Source organism: Helicoverpa armigera, chromosome 11 (assembly GCF_030705265.1).
Source record: "Helicoverpa armigera isolate CAAS_96S chromosome 11, ASM3070526v1, whole genome shotgun sequence".
Taxonomy (NCBI): domain Eukaryota; kingdom Metazoa; phylum Arthropoda; class Insecta; order Lepidoptera; family Noctuidae; genus Helicoverpa; species Helicoverpa armigera.
The window spans coordinates 1,223,591-1,245,680 of NC_087130.1; the positions used below are offsets into that span (position 1 = coordinate 1,223,591).

The following is a 22,090-nucleotide window of genomic DNA, read 5'->3' on the forward strand; positions in this document are numbered from 1 at the left end:
TAATTGAACTGATCTCTTTTCATGAGTTCATTTGTTTTGTGCCGTGTTAATCTGAGGACGTAGTGTGTGTGAAATAAATTGGATTCTACGTATTTTTATGTATTATAGGGTTGTATATTGAGAATATTTCGCAATGGGAAACGGCGAAGTTTACATCATAAATATTTTTGTTATTATAGTATTTTTAAATAATCTATTTCTGATACAGGTTGGTGTCTTTATATTAAGTGCAATAAAGTAGATTGAATATTTGCAACCATAAAAGTTTTATTAATGAAAGAACTAGCAAAGGTCAATATTTGAGAAATATTATTATGTGAATGTTGTTTTCTGATTGCAATAAGTTAGTCTCTTTAATATTAAAGTTATTGGACTGATATCAAAACTGAATCGCAGTCAGAACTATTTCGTTGAAAGTTACTGAACATAGCATTAGGTAATAAGTTAAATTATTAATATTTTCTTGTTATTATTTAACTTCGAATTTAACTCAAGCCAAAATGGTGGCCTTGTATGCCAACATAACAAAAAATTGTCCCCAAGACGCTCACTATTCAACACTTACATTTTTTCTGGAAGCTAAAATGACACAAAAACGGCCCAGAAACACATTTCTTTCTACTAGGTATATTAACATAATAATGTAACATAAGGTGGCTGTAGCAAGAAATATAATACATACCATATGTAACAGCTTTCTTTCATATTGTCTCTACAAGTCCCAAGAAGCCATATATTTGAAAAAAAAACTTGTATGACAGGTTGACTGTCACTGGTTAAAAGTGTTCCCAATTTTTTGCCAGCTTTTGTAAAGCAGATGCATTACTACCTTATGATATTGGAGCAGGTGGGATATAGCCATGGGACACTTTTTTAATCTTTGCTTGTCACATGTTGAGATAAAAAAAAAAATGCTATCGATAGACAGTAAGGAATCTAATAAAACAAAAAATGTGAAAATAATATTTCTGTTCGATTAGTAATAAAAAGTTATGATAAAGTAATAAAACTTTTCTCGTTATGATATTATTGGCAATGATACATCTGTATTTTATGACTATCAACTATAATAATATGTACTTGAAAATAGCAATATTATGGCGCAGACAAAAGCGAACTAGTCAATATAACTTTTTTTTAAATTCTAACGAATCAACAGATTATTTTAATTCGTAGTTGAAAAAAAGAAAAAAAAAACGTATTATTTCGTGAAATAAAAACTCACTTAACTTAGGAGTCGTACAGATTAGATTATCATGGGTATCTGCATAATTCCCTTTTTTACATTGAAGCACTTTATACGAATTGACTTTACGAGTGATTTAATTATATTACACATCCGAAGCAAATTACATTCGGCTGCTTTTTATTTATTAAAATTATGGAGAGTAAAATTGCATTTAAGAATAAATCAATTTTATCCCCTTGTGTTAGCACTCTTTCGATTCAAATCCCGGCTGTCATTTAGAAACCAGAAAGTTTGCAACACCTTGCCTATTCAAATATTACACATAATGTTACATTAGACTGCCACAGTCAAACAAAACACGCACGACCAATTTATTATACATCCCAAAAGCATTATCATGCGATAAGCGACATTCACATACTTACCAGGTTTTGTTTTACAACAGACTTCCTTCTTCACGACTTGAATCTAACGCAAGTGACCTTGCCAATGGCATTGGGCTGTTGTGAGTAACAACCTGGTATGTGACAGCAAAACAAAGGGACCTTCGGCATATTTGCAAAGGATTTTTTTTAATGTGTGTGAAAATTGGTAATGTTTCATTTTGTTTGTGTATTGTCAATATTGTATCATCCCTTTGTTCTGTTGAGGTCTCTAGAGGTTTTGACAAAGTAGGACAGTGTATCAATGTTATTGAACGAGTTCAGAATAGCGTATTACTTAAACATTGTAACTAAGGAGAATATTGCAGTCGTTCCAAAAAATATGTTATAAAAAAGTATGTAGAATTGTAGCACAATTAAAATATAAACTTCACTACCTATTCAACTGACATTTTAAAATAATTCCCCGAAAACAAAAATAAATAAAATTCTTGTTAATAAAACCGAGTTGAAGGCAAGTCAAGTGATAGTCGAAAGTGTTCGCCTTGAGTTTCAATAGTTGTCACGAATGACTGGTAAAGGATAATGAGCGGCTAATATTAACTGAAGGTTTTATATATTTTACTACTGGCAACATTTTTTATTATTTTTTTCTCACAAACTCAATTTAATAAACGCACATACAGCTTTCATATTTTATATTGAGCAACCAGTTCCACGTTTTATTAAAAATACTAAAAATATCTCTAACTATCAGATGACTCGTCAGTTCGATACAAAAGCGTCATAGGATCGGAACAGACGCATAACAAGGCCGATAGCAAATAAAGTTTCATAACAATTGATAAAAAAAACTAACAGTGAATGGTTATCGCACTTCCCTCGCTGTGACATTTGATATAGAAAAAAGAACACATGTCACTGTATCGGGTTCCGTAATATCTATGTTGTAGTTTTTATACTGTCATATCTTATCGTACATTAAAATAAAAAGTAATTTAGATCAGGTAAAAATGTTGATATGTAATATGTCTAATGAAAAAGTTATTTTCCTTCATTAATTATACATTATTATAATGTATGTTATCAATAAAAATAATCATTACATTATGGCGTCTAAAAACTTATCATCGTTGCTCACCGGGAGCGTACCGAAGAGACTGGTAGCATTACCACATTAGATGGCTATGTAGGTATCCTAAAATCCATGAACCAAAAAATATTTAGTGGTAGAGGAGGACAATTGAAGCAATCAACACCAAGCCAACAGGCAAACTTATATTATGAATTTCTAAGAGAACCATATAAGGAACTTCATAACATAAAAAAGTGTTGCTAGAAATGAAAAAAAAAACTACCACACTTGCGTCATTGGTTCAGTTTAACGAGTTTCCGCTAAAGTTGGTTCATTAAGTTTTGCGTCATAGATAGTAAGTATCTACTGTAGTTGGAGTTTTAATTACCTTAGAAAGGCCAGCGAACAATCATTGGATTATTTCACTTCTTTGTGAAGAAATTTTCTTTAGCATTGGCTAAGTTTCTTTATAAGATATGACGTGATTATATAGTGATAGTGATCATGATAGTGATCGTATTAAATATCTGTATATATATGTAAATATTACGGGTCCGTTTGTATAATCAGAAATGTAAATGTTTGCTTGCAAACAATTTGGTTATAGTCCTGATTGCTGATAATCAAAACGCAGTAGCCAGATGTAAGTCAGGACGTTACATTGTTTTTTTCTAATATTTTGTAGGTGTAAGTAATATGCTGACTTTCAAATTAGGGTAGAATTGCTAAGCTTTTTGATTTAAAATAGGTGCTTAATATGACAAATAAAAATTCTTACTAGCGCAACGATTTTTTCAGCAACCGTATTAACCACAAAAAAACATCGTAAGGGCCATTAATCATGCGACGCACTTAGTAAATTAATGAGCAAGAAATTAATATTCCACGGTATAAAATGACAAAGAAATGGAGAGAAATTCCTTAGAAATGAGTCAGAGAGCTACAAGTAAATACTTTAGTTGTTTACTTGTTGCAATGCGCTTGCGCGTCTACTCTTGTCATAAAATATGGCGAATGGTCGTTTTAACAAAGATACAAAAGTTAACATGGGCTACTGTTTTTATGATTCTTTGGGAAATTAGTTGTTAGGCCAAAAAAAATCATATCATGAGGTACAATTATAATATAATGTTTCTCCTAGTTTTACATACTTTTTATGTTTCACAGGATAACATAAATATATACGTGCTTAGTTTTCCTGTTTTAAGCACAAATTTTAGCAATAATAAAGTGGGTTATCTGAACTGCAGATAAAGTATTGCATTTCCTAAAACCGAGGTACATAATATTTATTATAAATGTGTGTAAGTAATATGTGGTGCAAGATGGACGTTTTTGGGACTGTCTCATGTAATTCTCACGTTCGAAAAGTGCAGTTTTTCAGGCTACTTTGAATTAAAAAAAAATCTGATCTTGACTATTGAGTAACTTAAAACACATTCAATAAATAGGCTTCAGTCTACTACAAGAAATACAACAGCCTAAAGGTTCCCTACAAAATAGTTCAGGAGCTCAAAGGTGTTAGCAGTAAAATAACTTTCTAGTGTAAGAGCCACTGAAAATACGTTATTATAGGTAAACTCCCGATGACACAGTCTTCCGCTGACTCACGCGTCGGGCGTTTGTTCCCGAAATAGTATGTCTGTCTGTGCGTGGCTATATACAGTACTGGGGTATATTATGATATTATGACTAATTGGTTTGGTACTTTTTTTTGTGGGGGACCTGTAGTTTGTTGATTAGTTTTGACGTGTGATGTCTTGAAATAATAGTCAGGAAGGTACGGAGATCGATAAAAATGGATGATTAATTTTGATATTCATTAGCATATTAGATAGATAGTACAACCTACTGATTCGTCTATAAATTCATCATCATCCTCCGAGCCTTTTTTCCCAAACTACGTTGGGGTCGGCTTCCAGTCTAACCGGATGTAGCTGAGTACCAGTGCTTTACAAGGAGCGACTGCCCTACCTGACACCCTCAACCCAGTTACCCGGGCAACCCAATACCCCTTGGTTAGACTGGTGTCAGACTTACTGGCTTCTGACTACCCGTAACGACTCGACTGCCAAGGATGTTCAATGACAGCCGGGACCTACAGTTTAACGTGCCATCCGAAACACAATCATTGGCGTCTAAGATATACTTTAGAAAGTACATACAAACTTAGAAAAGTTGCATTGGTACTTGCCTGACCTGAAATCGAACCCGCGCCCTCATACTCGAGAGGTCGTCTATAAATTCATATCATATAGGAAGGTTCTATTCTAATCCCCTTTGACATTCTCAGAATAAGATGGTTTCTATTACTGAAAGAATTTCTGTAATCAGTTCAGTTATTCTAGAAGTCATTTTTAACGGGTGGCATTTAATAACCGGAGAAAAGAATTTAAAATAAATACCCTACACCGTTTTAGCCTGATTTTATTTTCATTGCATTAATTTTATGAATTTCAAAAGAACAAACAATTTCCCCAAATAGCTGACACAACTACAGTACCCCATAATAAACACTATTCGCCCACATTATCATAAAACTAGACAAGCTATGAAGAGTGACGCAAATGCACGTCAATGCACATAAAACGTTGCATAACTAGAGGGAAGTTAAAGTGCAGTGATGCAGTTCTAGACTTGCAACAGATTTCTTTGATACACAATGTATTTTGTATTGGATGAAGTTACCGTCAAATATTTTAGCCCTTTGGAAATCAGCTGTTAATACTTCCTCCCTTCGGAGAGGAGTTTCACTCGTATTCGTTGGGATCTTCTTAGAATACCAGGATAAAAAATAGGCTTAGCTACCCTTGGTAAGTGGGCTATCTAACACTGTACGAATTGTTCAAATAACTCTTCAGCTTCATAATACTAGAATTATTCGTATGTACTTAAGTTTTGGAAAGTAAGAAACTGACTCTTAGTTGAATATTTTTTTAGGCTTATTCAAACGAGAATCCAAAAGTCTACAGTTTCCAAGGACAGTTCAGTTCAACTGTTCTAAGACACTTCTCAATATGCGCAGTGCGTTCCCACGATAAGAATCAAATTCAACCGACTTTATCTAAAAGCAGTATTAAATATTTGCACTTCTTATCTGACAGATGTTCCATATTGTCTGGCTGACTTCTATTATCTTATTAACCTACTTCCAATACGACGGATTATGTGTTTGATAAAGAAAGGGGACATAGTACGATGTTAGTAATCGGAAATTGATTGTTTTGATAAATGTGATAAGTTTTTTTGGTACATTTTCCTGCTGTACCTACATGGGACATTTTCATTTTTGTTGTTGCTTACAACCTAAAATATGATTTACGTTCATAAGGGGAGTTCCTAACTGAACAATTGATAAACCGTGATTAACATAGGTACCAAATACAATTTATAAATATTTTATCAAACATATTATTAATGTTATGGTCGGAAAAAGCTATCCCCTTGTATATATATTTTAGCTACAAACAGGAGCTTCAAAATACAAATCATTACACGAAAATGCGTCTTAAAACCTACGAATTTGAGTCAAAATTCCTTTGCAAGAACCGATGCAAGCATGGTAATAATTAGGCAATACCTTACAAGACTTACAACAGATTGTTGCCATACATACACATTGGAACTCTCTCTTCAGTTTTGCGAAATATTTAAATGCCATATTCACGACGCAATACCATCCTGGTTATGCGAGCCTAGTACCTTCCTTCGAAGAATTTTTCCCTTTTAGTGTTAAAATTATGAATTTTCATAAAAGGCAAAATCATTTTTTATATGCTTTGAGGATAAAATTGCTAAATCATATGTTGATGAAAACAAAACGTTTTTATTTCATTATTTTTTTAATTGGCATGGGTCCTTATAACTAGGGAAAAAATCTGGGAAAATCGGTTCCTAAAAAATTATACTAATATTTGACACATTTTAATGACTTCAAAACGGTAAGGGACTAACGAAACAATTTGAGCAAGTTTCAAAATATGTATTTTTTGAAGAACAACTTTCAGGGGCAATGACCTTTTGTCATACATAGATTAAAATTCGTTGTTTGTTTACTAAACATTAATTAGGCCAACCAACCAAAAAAAAATTGCTTATACCTTCTGGATTCTTCTCAAACACAGATTCCATGACATGACATTGCGAAACCAAACAAATACAAAGTTCTAGTACGTAATTACATTATCGTTTATACAGCTAATCTTATCAGATTTATAAGATAGTCTAAACTGTATGCAAACATAGAATAATGGCCGATGCATATTGACACACTTCTCAGAGATAATGATGTAGATATAGGGGTTATCGACTTATCGATCAATTGTGACGTAGCTTGTTCATCGATACATGCGCTGTTTTGTAGAGGTGTACCTAATGTTAGTGCGTTTGTGGGTGGGTTTGTTACGAAATGTTAAGCCCGTTTTGAAACTCAGTTATTTGTCATCAGTACTGTAGAAACATGCCTTATTTCTAGGAATTTTTTGGACTGTAAATTAGGTAATATGTGGGTATAAAAATGAAGATTATTTTAACCACTACTAAATAGGAACTAAGTTTAATTTTTTATCATTTTGAGCTACTTAATATTGGCACAAACTAAATACTCAATTTACACTAAGTACTAAGATAAAGTGGCGTCTCCAAATTATATTTTGTTTACTATAATTGTTATTTTTATGCCACGAGGTCATTGAACCTGTCTTGTCTATCGTCCCACATTGATAGCACGCACTCAGGCCGGTTTCCTTGATTTTATTGCCAGTATTAAAAATATTTACAACGTCTACTCTACTGAGATTGCTTTATTTGTGAAAAGGCTCAGACACTTAAACATATAGTTTGATGGTTAGTTTTATTTCTGAGAGCTAAAGTTTTAAAGATACGTTAGGGCACTGACATTCTGCCAGTCATAAACTACTCGTATTTAACCAATTGGGTAGGTATCCAGTCTTAGGGCTGGGCAGAAGTCCATTTTTTTATTGGTACTCAAAAATACATGTCCTGCATCTTTTTACTCACCAAACTATACAGTTATGTTTGTGTAGTATTTCCATATGAGATAGAGATATTTTTTGCTGCTGTTAACTTCTCTATTGAGACATTAAAGAACTCTCTCTTGTGTTTAGAATCGATTTTTAAAAAAATTATAGGCCCTTAATACACAGCAATTAAGAATAATCCCACCAATGCCCACGTACACTCTATTACATAAATAAAAAACAAACACAATCGAATCTAATCGATTTAAGAATCGACTTCATTCGATTGAAGTAGTAATGAAGCATTCGTTTTTTGTTTATTTTTACAGTTTTTCCGTGTGAGTTGCGTCATTAGATTTTGATAGTGATGTTTTTATCGATATAATACAAAATATGCATACCTATTTGAATGCTGGTATGGAACGCGCTACTGATAAATCATTTATTTATGCATAGAATAATTCACTTGTCATTAACATTTTTTTGCGCAGTAGTAGGTAATTAGTTATACCTTCTTGTTAAAAAAAATACGTAGAAATCCATTATTCTAGGCCTTACCATAATAATTATGATTAAAATGTGTTTACACATATTTGAAGTGGGTAGGTTTTTATCCATTCAATGGTGAAGTAAAATGTTATACAAGACATTTCCTAGAAAATGTCAATGTACTCAAGTAACATAAAATTGTAGTTTTTTGTTATACGTAGAAAAAAAATCTTCATAGGTTCAAAGTCGCTCGCTGTCATTCATATTAACACACTCGAAGCGTAAAACCGAGTACACTACGAGCCATATTTACCGACCCACATATCAACAAAAACTGTTTGCATTAAAATCTCAGGAAGTACCGTACTATTGTTTCGAGTTTCCTGAACCTTACACCACGTGGTATAAACAACAAAAATAAACTAAGTTTAAAAGGAAGCAAAAAACTGTAACAATTCGTTTGAGATACTTTTACAATCGAGTGTCAGTTCACAATGATTGTGACAGTCGGTTAGACGTTCGAATTAGATTTTACGCTGTATTTTTATTTGAAATCTAACCTTGTGTGGTGCAAGCGACACAATAGATTTTTTTACTTCCGCGGAACCTTTTAACGGATTGTTTTTTTTTAAGTATGAAATTAAAATAAGGAAATATTGTCCCCAATTTTCGTCCCGTACGTTTACACTCGCGTTTCTAACAAAGGTGAAGTGCAATAAAGTAAGGTTTAGTGATTAAAATGCGTAGACACGTCTATAACGTTCCGTGCTCAGATGACGAAGACGACTGTTTTTACGACTTTCGAAGTTATAGGCGGTTGAGGAGAGAATCGAAAATTATTGTTCTTAGCCGTTCGGTAAGTTGGATTTGTCGGTTTTGTTTTACTGCTTATTTTGTAGTTTGGAAAATGATATAAAGGAATTTTATAATTGAGCGTTGGGTTGATAAAGTTGCAAGTAAGTGTAGTAATTTTTGAGAAATAATTTTTTAAACACTGAAAGTTTAGTGGTCGGAAGTATGCAATTTGCATCTCAAAATTAGTAAAACAATTAACATGCAAATCTATAAAAAGATTTCTTTTGTTGTTGTCATTCGTGCAAAACCACAAATAATTGGTCGTCTAGACTTGATCAAGTTACCTATATTTTTATTGGCGAACTATTGCAAAACATTCGGTTTTCTTGCCCAATATTAAATTAGCAATAATAACCAACGGTAAATAAAGTTTACCACAAAAAGCAAGTTTTTAAATAACCTTAAATACGCGTCTTTAATTTTTATTTGACATCGAAAAAACAAGATGAGAAAAACAAACCGATTTTTTGTCCTTCTAGTGTTTTCCATGTTTTACGTGACTTTCTATAAATAGGAATATTTTTATATAAATGAATAAATCTTTGAGCTAGAAATATGTAAAGTGTCATTTTAAATAACGAAGTTACAAAAAATATGTTATAAGTACGACAATGCTACAAAAAAACAATAATAATAAGCTTCAAGTAATATCTTTTTTTAGAATCTTTATTTAAAATATTTAGTAAATATCTTGTAAACTAAAATGTTAAAAACATGACAACACTTTTCGTGATCAAAGCCGAGTAATTTGTCACCAAATTGACAAGAAAATTGACGGTTGACTGGCAAGGGACTAACCATTTGTGACAGGTGTCAAATATTGCCCCACATCGGCGGAGATTCAATTTCCTGGCATAACAAGTATTTCTCAAGAAACGTCTTTGATATTTCTCAGGTTTTTTTCGTCAAAAGTTTTGTCACAAATCGAAATTATTTGTCTCTCGTGTCTCTATCTAAACTTCTAAAAGTGATAGTATAAAGAATCTGTTTCCTTGAACTCGGTACTCTCAAGAACTATTGGACTGATATCAAAAGTTAGTTTTCAGTGTTAAATGTCCTATTTTTTTCAAATCTACGTGATATCGTATCGCACAGTGCTTTTGCCAAAATATATCAAATTGTGTAATGAAAATCAGAACCTTCAACCAGCATCACCGGTTAAACCTACCATTAATATGGTCCTGATTAAACCAGGACCCTAAAATATTTCAAAACAAGACCTGCTTAAAATCCTATAGGTACAAGTCCATACAGCACTTGAGTCAAAGTGAATGTAAGCTGACCTTGTCTCTGTTACCGCGGTTACAATATTGTCTTATTTTGTAACTTTACTGTACACCAAACGAAATATAATGAAGTTATTGTTTTGAAGAAGCTGGAAATACTCAATTTGTTTTAGGATTAATATTAGCTTGGGAAGTATTGGTACATAAATGTTGGTCCTTTTGGTATTGTCTTCCTTCTAAGTGTTCGTTTCTGGTTCTTATGCCATCAATGCTAATGACTTTATAATAGCAAAAGCCTTGAACCCTTGTTAACTTCTTAAGCAAGTCAAGAATGAGGTTTTTGGTATTGCTACAAGACGTGAGAAAAGTCTGTCAAAAGTACCTTTAAAATTACTGCAGAATTATTACTTAAGTAACTTAAGTTTTTTTTTGTTAAAAACCAGTATGATGATCTAACACGTATCTACCCATATAATTTTTCATTACAGTATGAAGGAGTACTTACATGGTAACATTCTACTTAAAACCAGATTTTTGTCACCTTATCCACATTAGCACGTTCCTAACAAAGCTCACGGCGACAGTATCATTGAATTAACAACAATGTAAAGTATATAATATCTAGTAACTGATACGTTACATAAAGCTAAAGTAACTCTAAGTAATTCTACACGTTGAAGGTTTGTCATGCATCGATCGCGTGGACTATGTACGTAAGCTAGAATATCATCATCAGCCTTTTTATTGTCCTACAGCTAGGCACAAGCCTTCTCTTACAAGGATAGGGATTGAGTTTTAATCACCATCTTCAATGCAGGTTGGTGATTTTAGACTTTATAGTACAGGTCATCTAAACATCATTGGCAGTCGTTACGGGTATTCAAAAGCCAGTAAGTTTGGCAACCAATCTTACCAAGGGGTATTGGGTAGCCCGGCTAACTTGGTTGAGGAGGTCTTATTGGCAGTCGCTCCTTGTAAAACACTGGTTCATACTTAGCTGCATGCGGTCAGACTGGAAGTTGACCCCAACATAGTTGAGAAAAGGCTAGGCAGATAATACTGGATACCAAGCTATACTTAGAAAAGTTGCATTAGTACTTGTTTGACTGACCTGGAATCGAACCCTCATACTTCAAAGTTTCACGCAACTTAAAGTTACAAAGTAATTCTAAACGGCGATGGTTTGTCATGCTTCAATCGCGTGGACTATATGTACATAACATATAATATGTTTCATGTTAATATAGAATTAGTGGCATACGAATAATTTGACAATTCTAAGGCTATTAGCGAGAACGAAATCCGGTAGGAAAGGTTTTTTAGAGATCGTTTTGCAAGTCATATTTGGTCTTTGGTTCTGCACATCTTTTCCACGGATACTTATGTAGGTAAAGCATGCAGTTTATATTAAGTTCAACGTATAAAGACATCTCCATATAAAATATTATATCTATTGTGTTGAATACAACACAATTCGATTTGAATTAAAAAAAAAATGTTTAGAAAATAGAGGGATGCATTACTTTTATTACCTCTACTTAAAACCACTGTTAGCAACAATCAAACATTTATAGGTTGTTACACCTGAAAAAATTAAACTCAAAACGTCCAATAAACTGCCTACTCACGAAACTTAAACACAAGTACTGATATAAAAGCCAGTAATTTGATGTCCATAAAGAAAATTATCGCTCATTAGCAAAGAGATACACGAAGAATTCACCACACGAATCTAAAGTATCATGCTTAAACATAGTGGTATAAAAGTTTCCTAAGTTACCAAGACAAGACACTAAACCTTCGTGACTCCTAAGATTAGAGTAATCTCGGTAATTTCTACATTATTATCACTTAGTTAAATACCATAATCATTTGTAGGGTTATGAAATCTGGTACAAACTGGTCCTTGTGTACTTTTCTTTATGCCAAGGTTAATATGGTACGTTGTCACATGTATTTTACCTCTATATTTTGTAGAAATTAGATGCAAATGTGCATAATTAAATGACGTTTTTTAATTCATTAAATTATAATGACGTCATCGAGAGGTAATAAAATTTGACGTCCCGTTTTTGTTTTTGGTCTCATATCTTCCATTTTTGTAGCGAATTAATTTACGGTCATGGTCATCATTTTTAAACAAAATAAGTCATATCTACTTCATGCGTCATAAGGAAACTTTATATCAATCAAATTGACCTCAAAATAAAAAGAAAGACGATCATCATTCACACCATCAAAGTCACCACAAAAACACAGTTCCTGTACTTTTTCTCCGCATAACACACCGTACCGTAAGTTATCATATTACGAAGATATGACGCGGATACAGGTACCGTAAGTTTCCTGCTGAGGCACAGAATTACCCCACTAGGTGCAAAAACAGTGGCTTATTCAACCGTTCTCATTTCACACTGAGACGTTTCAAAACATAACTAAAGTTGCTATTCCTGGGCGAGCTATGCTATGTGTAGCGGGAAAGTATCGCTTTTATTGTAACAACAGAAAAAATACTAACCGACTTTCGATATAAAGGGAGCTCTTATAACTAGCTAGCTAGCTGGCTCTTATAACGGGACGACTTTTATTTATTAAAAGACTAAAAAAGGAAGATTTTGTGTCGTGACAGAATAAACTGTCATGCATGAAGCAATTTTTGCCAAAAAAATCCTATTTACATATTTTTCATAACCGTAGCTCGGGCATAGCTTTAAATTGTATGCTATATAAAAGAACTCAAACAATAGGTATAATTAGCTGATACTAGTGTGGAAAGAAAATTATCTCAATAACTGCGAAAAATAGCCAATATTTCACACAAATGAGACGACCATAAATTAACTTAGTGCGATGATGTCAACGTTCGTAATATTTTCCGCATTATAATGTCAATGCTATGCATATTCAAGTTGTTTGAAGTAGATAACAGGTGTTATATTATCCTATGATTATATTGCTTTTGCTAATAAACCGGTACATTGTACTCTATTGTTATTAACGAGTATAGACAACTCGTGTAAAATAAGGCTGTCGTAAAGAGATTTTGTTTCTTTAAGTAAAAAACAAAGATTCTCCACTGTTTCTTTTTTCTTAGAATATTATATTTTATTATTTGACCAGTTTTTCACAAAAAAGTTAACGATAAAAATGTTATGACCTTTTTAAAATAAATTAAACTGAAGTTACATAAGAGAAAACACATTTGTTTCTGCTACTTAATGTAATAAAAAAAAATTGAAAATCTGGGCAAATATAAAGACATCAAAAATAATTCAAATATCTCAGCATATTACAGCATCACTTGGTCAGCCATCTTTAAACTCCATACTTCGCAACAGTTCAATGACTGTTGCAATGTTCGACGTTCAATTCCCGATCCGACCACTAAGGAAAACTTATCGATTCACAACTTAAGAGGACGAATTGGAATTTTTGGCGCCAAGGATGTCAATTTTTCTCAGTAAATACAAAACGGATCAAAATACAACTTGGTTACCTGAAAGTTCATGATATAAGCCTTATTTTGTTAGTTGTAGAAACATGATTAGGTAACTTTTATAACAGAGAAAAATATATCAAACATACCTCTTTTTAAAAAGAGATTCACATATTATGGGCAAACGGGACCGATTTAAGCCTCTTAACTTTTTTAGTAGTTGAGTATATACATACTCTTTAAAATGGTAGTAGGAATTTTTATTAAATTATCATTTCTAAATATTAAAATTACAAAACCATTTTGTCGCTTACGACTTTTAGTTATAAGCTAGCGCGCGTATTGTTATCCTCGCCCCGCTCAGACGCTCCGACCCCTTTTGGCGCCTTAGATGCGCGTGCCGGTTATGGAATTATTGTTGACCACTTCCTCGCCTTAACTATGTTAAAGTTAACCTTTTTTAGAACTATGTCATGGCTGACCGGTTTCAAGTGAAGTTGCTTGTGTGAGAAACTTATTTTATTGTAAAAACGTTCATGACATAACTTGGACATTTAAGTGTGTTTCTGCCTTTATAAGTATGATTTATGTCAACTGTGTGAACTATGGCGTTTTGAGGTCTGGGGCATAACCTTTCAGCGCAATAGGGCTTTGTAGGTCGTTGCTTTTGTGGACTTAATCTTTTTTTCAAATATAGCATTTAACTAGGTACTTAAGTTTCGATCAGACAATTGTGATTCAGTTGATTTATATATAACTTATATCCTATGTGTTAATTTGTGTCCAGAGATATACAGCCTTACTTATAAAAATCAACTAATCATCTTCTAAGCATTGTTTTAACTAATTACTACTTAAAGCCTTAAGTAGTGATTAAATTATTTTGACCTATAAACGTTGCTTAAGCATGTCTTAAGTAATGAACAGATAATGACATAAAAACATACTAATTTCTCAACACTACCGGAATGTTGGTAGCTTAAAAAAATATTTGTCATGAAAACGTTGTGGAATGGCAACAATGGCATCCGTAAAATATAAAATTAAAAAGTTGAGCTGTTGGTTGCTGAACCGGAAATGAAAAATCAGCTGGTAAGAATCCAGCCATTTTGCTAATTAGCGGGTTAAACAAGGGTATGAGGCTACTTAATTTGACAGCTCATTTAAGACATTGCTAAGAAAATGATTTATTTCAGCCACATATAAGTACCTAAGATTTTTTTTTAAACACCCCTTAAGTCTAACTTATTAGTTTATAAGTAAGACTGTAAGTCTTTTGGATATCGACTAAAACAATAGATGGTAAATATTGAAAGAAAAGAAAACCACTAAGATTCCTTCTCTAAACTTGAAAACAATAGCTGATTAGTAGTCACGTGATTTACTGCAGGTGCCTTATCAAACTTATATTAGGACTAGTTAGACGAAATATGCCGCCGATTATTTTCAAAACATTGGCTACGATTGTTAGAAGCAATGTAATGAGGTAATAACCAGTTGATTAGTGTAATTTTGTAATTCATACCAACCTACAATACTTAATATGGTAAAAATGTTTATGAAAAGCAAAACTTTGAATGTACAAATAGTAAACAAATTAATATTCCTTTAGCATAGAAACAGTATTTGAGCAATCATTTCAATAAATATGGCAAGTATTCACAATGACGTATTAAAAGTACTAAGTAGATAACGTTATTAAATGTCACCGCTATAAGGAAATAAGCGGTTACATAACGATAGTGTAAATACATATCATAAACTATGTATGTATGTAGGTATTCTAAGTGCATAGTGATTGAAATCTACACGTGTGAACTAATGCATGCGTTTTGTAGTTTTAACTGCTTCCAATTTTCGTTTTAAGTCTATGTTTTTTTTAACTAACAAAATACCAAACAAAGCAAAATATGTTAATTGTTATTAATAATTTTCGAGAAATGTTATTTCTTGTTTTTTTTTAATATTTTAGTTTTTAAGCCCCTTAAAAACTCATTCGCGCTCCCGGATAAAAGTCTATGGCCTTTCTTGATAAATGGGCTATGTAACGATGAAAGAATTTTTAGGACCAGTAATTCCTTATATTAGCGAAATAGACTAACTTTTCAGTTTTTTTCATGAAACAACATAAATTAACATAAAATTTTCTTTTTGCCCACAGTTCCACTCGGTGACGGACAAACGGTCACACAACAACGAGTGTGGAGAGAACAGCGTTACCATAGTGACGGAGAAGAAGATAGAAGATGATTCCTCAGACTCTTCTAGTGGAGAAAATGTGGAGATTGAAGGTATGTTCATATTTTTAATTTATTCAGTAATGGATAGCCTAGTCAGGAATTTTTGAGATAACAGAGGATCCTGAAAATATGTATTAGGTATAAGGATCAAATTAAAAATGGCTTATGGAATTAATTAAACAATTTTTTTTTCACTTTAAAATAAATCATGACAAAAAACTTTAAGTTCGTGGTCCTTCAATACGAACTGGCAATCAACATGTGGAGTGAGTAAGAAAAAATGTTATTTAACTTAATATATAATAACTTAATAGGTAGGTATTTAAGTGCTTACGTAAAAAATAGACTGAATAAAATTCAATTAAAAACATGATTTCAGTAATACCATGAATCAAACTCGCAAAATTAGACTTAAAAGGTATTTCACCTAGAAAACGTACCTATATACATCTATACGTAAAAGGTACCCCATTCCATATAAATTCATAATTATAGCTAAGTATATGATGTAACAGTATGACCAACTGACCATGCAGTATTACTATAAAAGGTAATAATGATTATATGACGTCAATAATAACATTGAATATTTTGTCAATGAATCATTTTGTTTATTCTTTCACCTTCACGACCTATAAGTTCATGATTTCATTTCTTTTTTATAGAGTGTCTGTATGACTTTGAACTTTTCTAAGAGGATTATTGAGGCTAAGAATATGCTAAAAAAAGTAACAAAGTCTGCCCACACTTCAATTAATAACACCTATAATATAACAAGTTCATTAATACCTATAACATAACAAGTTTTAATATTATATGCATAGATTACGCAAATCATTTTATTTGTTTAACTTTCAAGTTCAATGAGACGTAAACAAAACAATTATATCAACAAAGTTACTACTTACTACGAAATAAAACTGGTTGTCAAAAATACAGTTCAATACGGTAAATAACGGTTACTAGGCTGCGCACGCGTTGATCGGCAAATCAAAACAAAAATCGTGAGTTCTACTTTTGTAGCTTAACTTACTTCCCGCAGTTTGGCTTGCTACCTTTTGATACTACTCCACAAGGGGGTCAAAATAAGCCTATAGCTTATTTATGGTTCAAGCTTGCTCCATGTGAAATCTCATCTGAATAGTTTCAGCCGTTTCACAGTTAAAGCCTAATAAACAAACTTACAATGATGATGTTTACTAAGTTAATCTAGTTCCTAATGAACTGACTTTCGAATTCATAAAAAAAAACAAAGATGATGCTTTCCTTGCTCATCTCAAAAGATTTAAAGTAAATACAAACATACTGCACTAATTCCATTTGAAAGTTGTATAATCTTACGTTATTTTCACAATAAATGAAACCGGTTTATAAACCGGCCGGCACTCGTGTGAAGTAAGATTTTGTAATCAAAGCTATACGTGTCATGGGTCCAATACCCTTCCCTTAAGAGTACAGTTCTTGTCATATAACTTTACCACTCTTGACTAAGCTAAAAATAACTTAAAGGTAAGTAAGTAGATTCTGCACAAAATTACAAAAAGGGTTTTAAAAAGTTAGGTCAACGGTGAAAACATAAGCAATCTTGACAGTCCAGAAAAATATTGATCAAAAAGTAATTTTTATTTACCTATATATTTATCAACAATTTTAATGCATTCCTTATATAACTTTAAAAAATACTAGGCCTTTTGAAAAAGTGTCGACAAGTTAACATAAGTACAGTTAGTAATAACCGTTATTTTATAACCAACTGTACCTGTGTACAGAAAGATCGTGATTCAAGTCGATCAAAATAATGTTACATGCGTGAATTAATGTTTGGGTACGCCCATTAGTAAAATGTATTGAAAGTTCAATGTGTAGAGTTCAATGACCTTTTCACTTGTCTTACTAGCTTGAACTTGCGTTTACGCCTACTCTGACAAAAGCCTGTTGATTCTCGATAAAAGGGGTATGTAAGACTGAAAGACTTTTTAAAGCCTGATCAGTATTTCAAATAAACTCCTCACCTTTACATTAGTCTATTCTCTTAGTTTTACCCATAACAGAGTAAAAATATTCGCAAACCCATTTAGTATTACCTATTTAAATTGATTCAACTTTGTCTTATGCTACATTTTCAGGCAGACTTTATACATTAGACCATACTCAATTTAATCATTGGTGATGTCATTATCACTTATATTTATTATCTTATCTAGTCCAATAAATATTAAACGTCTACTATAAGTATGTACAGTCAACTTCAGGTCAGTGGTAACAGTTTCATAGGAAAATCGTTCTTATTACTATTGAGTTCAAGTGCATGACAGTTACCACTAATGTGCAGTTTACTGTACGATACAAAATCGTTGTCTGACCTCCTTCTCAAGTCGGAGCCGAAAGCAATATGGTACCCAAACAAATAAATATACGGGGAAGTAAAATATCTTGAGATATCCGGGATAAAAGAGACTCTTTCTTGTGGCATCAATAGAAATGTGTGAAAATACAACAACTATGATTCTCAGCATTATTAGGTATTATCTTCTGACAACGGTTGCAGCGTTTTCTGAAGGAACTATTTCCAGAAGTCGGTTAAAATGTAGCCTTTATTTAATTCTGATGTATCAGCGATATTACTGCTAAGTTTCATTAATATCAGTTCAGCTGTTTGCGTGTGAAGAAGTGACACACACTTTTGTCTTTTTTCTTTGTCTAAAATATTAAGTTTTTGATGTTGTTTTAAGTTTTATATCTTGCATTATACCAAATTAAATGTATTGTATGTTAATAAAAGCAACCTTCACCTTTTTTTAAACGAAAGTAAACACAAAACATTATGTTGTAAAGATTAATTTATTGTAATGTGCCAAAAATATACTTTGATATCATTGAATACGATATCAAATATCGTATGATATATGTAATTATTCGGTTTACAAAGAAAAATATATACATATTTAGCTAATGATATACCTATTTATCTTTATTATGTTACTCATTCATAGATATCTATATAGACAAAATTCTTCATAACCTAAATCACTATTATTTTTATTAAAAAGCCAATAACATTATTATCGACTTAAATCATTAAAATACTGTTATACTATAACACATATTTCACGATTTTTTTCCTTTAAAAATCAAAAATGAACCTTGTGACCTTGCAAATAAGATTTAAATTCAGATGAACTGTCATCTTGATATCGTGAATCACAATTTAGATGCCATCAATGACTTCATTATCTTCAAAGAATTTTTATAAGTCATAGTACGCAAAAGATGAGTATCTTTATGTCTCATTGTTGATGTAATGAGTTTAGTACAAAATTCATTTGCTTTAAGAGATAATGCGTATCTTTTCCGTAAAAGAAATTATGAGAAAATTGTGTAACTATGAGTATTGTTCATCATTACGTCAATACTATACTGGGCCTAGTTACAAGAAAACGCTTATTACAAGAACAGCAAAAAATACCAAATCTGTCTATCAGTTAATTTTCAACAATACTGTTGGTAAGACACGTAAAAAATCCTGAAATTTTCAAGGCAAACGCTGCAATTTATAGCGTAACAAAAGGAACGTACATTTTTCATATTTGGTTTTTCAACACCGTCATTCTTATACTGTAATTTTAGAGGTACATTTCGTAATAAATTACCTAATTATCCACAATACAGTAACGAAGTGTTTATTTAATAAAAGTAAATTTTTCCTGTTAATATTATGCAAATACAAAATTATGTTGCATTTTCCCCACCTCAAACTTATTCATAAAACCACATGCATTTACGCACGAAAAAGTTTATAGTAAAATAGTATTTATTTACTTATCACTTTTGATTCACTGTAATTCCTTAGGTACTATTAATCGTAATATTGAATAGTTAAAGTAAATTGCAGTTTGTCTGTCTGTTGAACTAAAGTTATCAACAGTAAAATTATGACTCCAGTAAATAGAATCCCACCCAAAACAAAAATGTGAAAGACTGCCAAGTTCGATAATATGGGAATGCTTCGCCTATAAAAGAAGTGAGATCTGAATAAGTACCAAGTTCCATACACATACCTCAGTTAAAAATAGTTAATTTTTAATGATGTTACTTGGCAAGTTTTCACACACCTTGTTAAAAAACCTACTAAACGCAGGGAATCAAGTATTTAATTTCTATTAAAACTTGCCAAGTAACATCATTAAAAAGTAACTATTTTTAACTGAGGTATGTGTATGGAACTTGGTACTTATTCAGATCTCACTTCTTTTATAGGCGAAGCATTCCCATATTATCGAACTTGGCAGTCTTTCACATTTTTGTTTTGGGTGGGATTTCATTTATTTTTGTAAGGTTGTTTATTTAATTTTTTTTCTTATGATTAAGTTAGTTAAGAAAATGTCTCATTTATACTATCTTTCAGATTTTTGAATATGCACTATGCTTCTTACAAAGAAATGAACTAGAATAACTAAATGGACTAGATTTACCAACTGACTGACATGACATGTTATCATATATTATGTTCGTGGATCAAAGTTACACATTCGTTATTTTCGAAAGTGACTCACACTTGGCCGTTTTCAGATTTTTACTTTACTTTGACTAAATACAAGCCTTTGTAACGAATTTCAGATCGGTACGACCATTCGAAGATATATTATATGAATATAGATAAATTTAGTTCGTTTTAGTTCCTTAGGGGTATACACCTTCATTATTTTGAAACCGACTCACACTTGGCCAGTTTCAGATTTTTTCCTTTACTTTGACATAAAGACCTACCTCCATGCCAAATTTCAAGTCAATACGACCATTGGAAGTGGTCTAGGTTTTTGATGAGTGAGTCAGTCAGTCAGTGAGTGTATAGTAAAAATAGCGATTTTCTGACGTCAATATCTCAAGACCTACAATAGGTATATTAATGAAATTTTGTATTTTAGATAAGTGAGGGGGTCTCAACAGATACTAGAAATTTGATATGTGTAAATAAAATAGATTTTGAGTTATAGGGGGGTCGAATTTGGCCCGAAATGGTTCGTGTAATATAACCCACGGCCGGTGTGTCGCTTTTTTTGCTCGAACTTGGCGGACACACTGCCGTGTGTCTAGATTTTTGAGACACCGAATTCTTTCAAGTTTATTTCTAAATAGACAAAATATCCTTCGAAAATACTACAAAATGGCTAGATAAAATATCTTATTCTTCTGTCTGTCCTGTATCCTAATTTTATTTGGGTCCGGCGCAATATGTCTTCCTCTTCTATTCCTCCCTGTCACTCGTCATACTGACACTCACTCCCTTGTAATTTATGTCATCTTTCAGGCAACCCATCCATCTATTCTTAGTTCTTCGTCTCCCTCTCCGTCCAGTAAAATGTTTTATTATTTCTTCTTTCATGTCGATGACATGTCTTATTGTGAGACTACACTTTGTCAGCCCAATATGCCCACAGCGAGACCACGGCAATGTTTTATTATGGGACCAATAAACAAAATCGATTCTTCTTACATCCAAACATTTGTGAAGATGAGTCATAAGTTTACTATTTAATTCATCTCTTTAATACAATACAATTTGCATGTTTGCATGTTGATTGATTGTAATGACTAATGGGTCTTTGTTTAATGGTTGAACTCAATCAATTGGGGTGTTGACCTTTGCATTCAATGAGGAAGGTCGATTGCAATAAATAAACTAATGTCTAGTGCAAAAAATGAAGCGGATATGCAAAAATACATGTTCCTACATATTTTTGTTTATTTTCAACGGTAGGTATAATATGCTATCCTGATGACTGGTTACACTTCGCCTTAACTATTTGTCAGCTTAATAAGAAAGACCATAGGTAAAACTCATTTACAAAAAATATCATCTAATGATGAATATATACTTTTTACTGGACAGAAAAACAATACATTTTCATTCAGACGAAATATTCTCAAATTACATACCTATTTATTAAAAACAGATTTGACCTTGGTTAGTTTATTAGCACCAAGCAAAATAAAAACTAACGGTCCAGAATACCAGTATAACTTAAAAACACGCGATTATTTTTCTCCAAAACAATTTCTGATCACGTTATTTTGCACCATATTGGATATCGGAACAGCTACAAATTCGTAACAGTTTCAAATTTTTTGCTACTTCCAAAATATTTCAAGTCTAGCTGTTAATTTTTTGTGAGAGAATATTTAGCTGTGGCGCAAAAATTGCGAATAAACGGTGACCT

The 22,090-nt window shown here is 32.3% G+C and overlaps 2 protein-coding genes across 4 annotated transcripts in view; one reads left to right on the forward strand and one right to left on the reverse strand.

Moving 5' to 3' along the window:
* Nucleotides 1-22,090, reverse strand: part of LOC110373694 (adenylate cyclase type 2) — a 217,996-nt gene that overhangs the window by 64,569 nt on the left and 131,337 nt on the right. The gene's annotated exons all lie outside the window — the stretch shown is intronic.
* Nucleotides 1-22,090, forward strand: part of LOC110373692 (probable E3 ubiquitin-protein ligase sinah) — a 42,597-nt gene that overhangs the window by 9,251 nt on the left and 11,256 nt on the right. For 2 of the 3 annotated variants that reach the window (XM_021331031.3, XM_021331032.3), the window contains exon 2: nucleotides 15,794-15,923. In XM_021331031.3, coding sequence (XP_021186706.2) covers nucleotides 15,794-15,923 — 130 coding nt within the window. Of the gene's footprint in view, nucleotides 1-8,820; nucleotides 8,972-15,793; nucleotides 15,924-22,090 lie in introns of those variants that run through there. The other variant, XM_049850525.2, reaches the window with a different exon arrangement.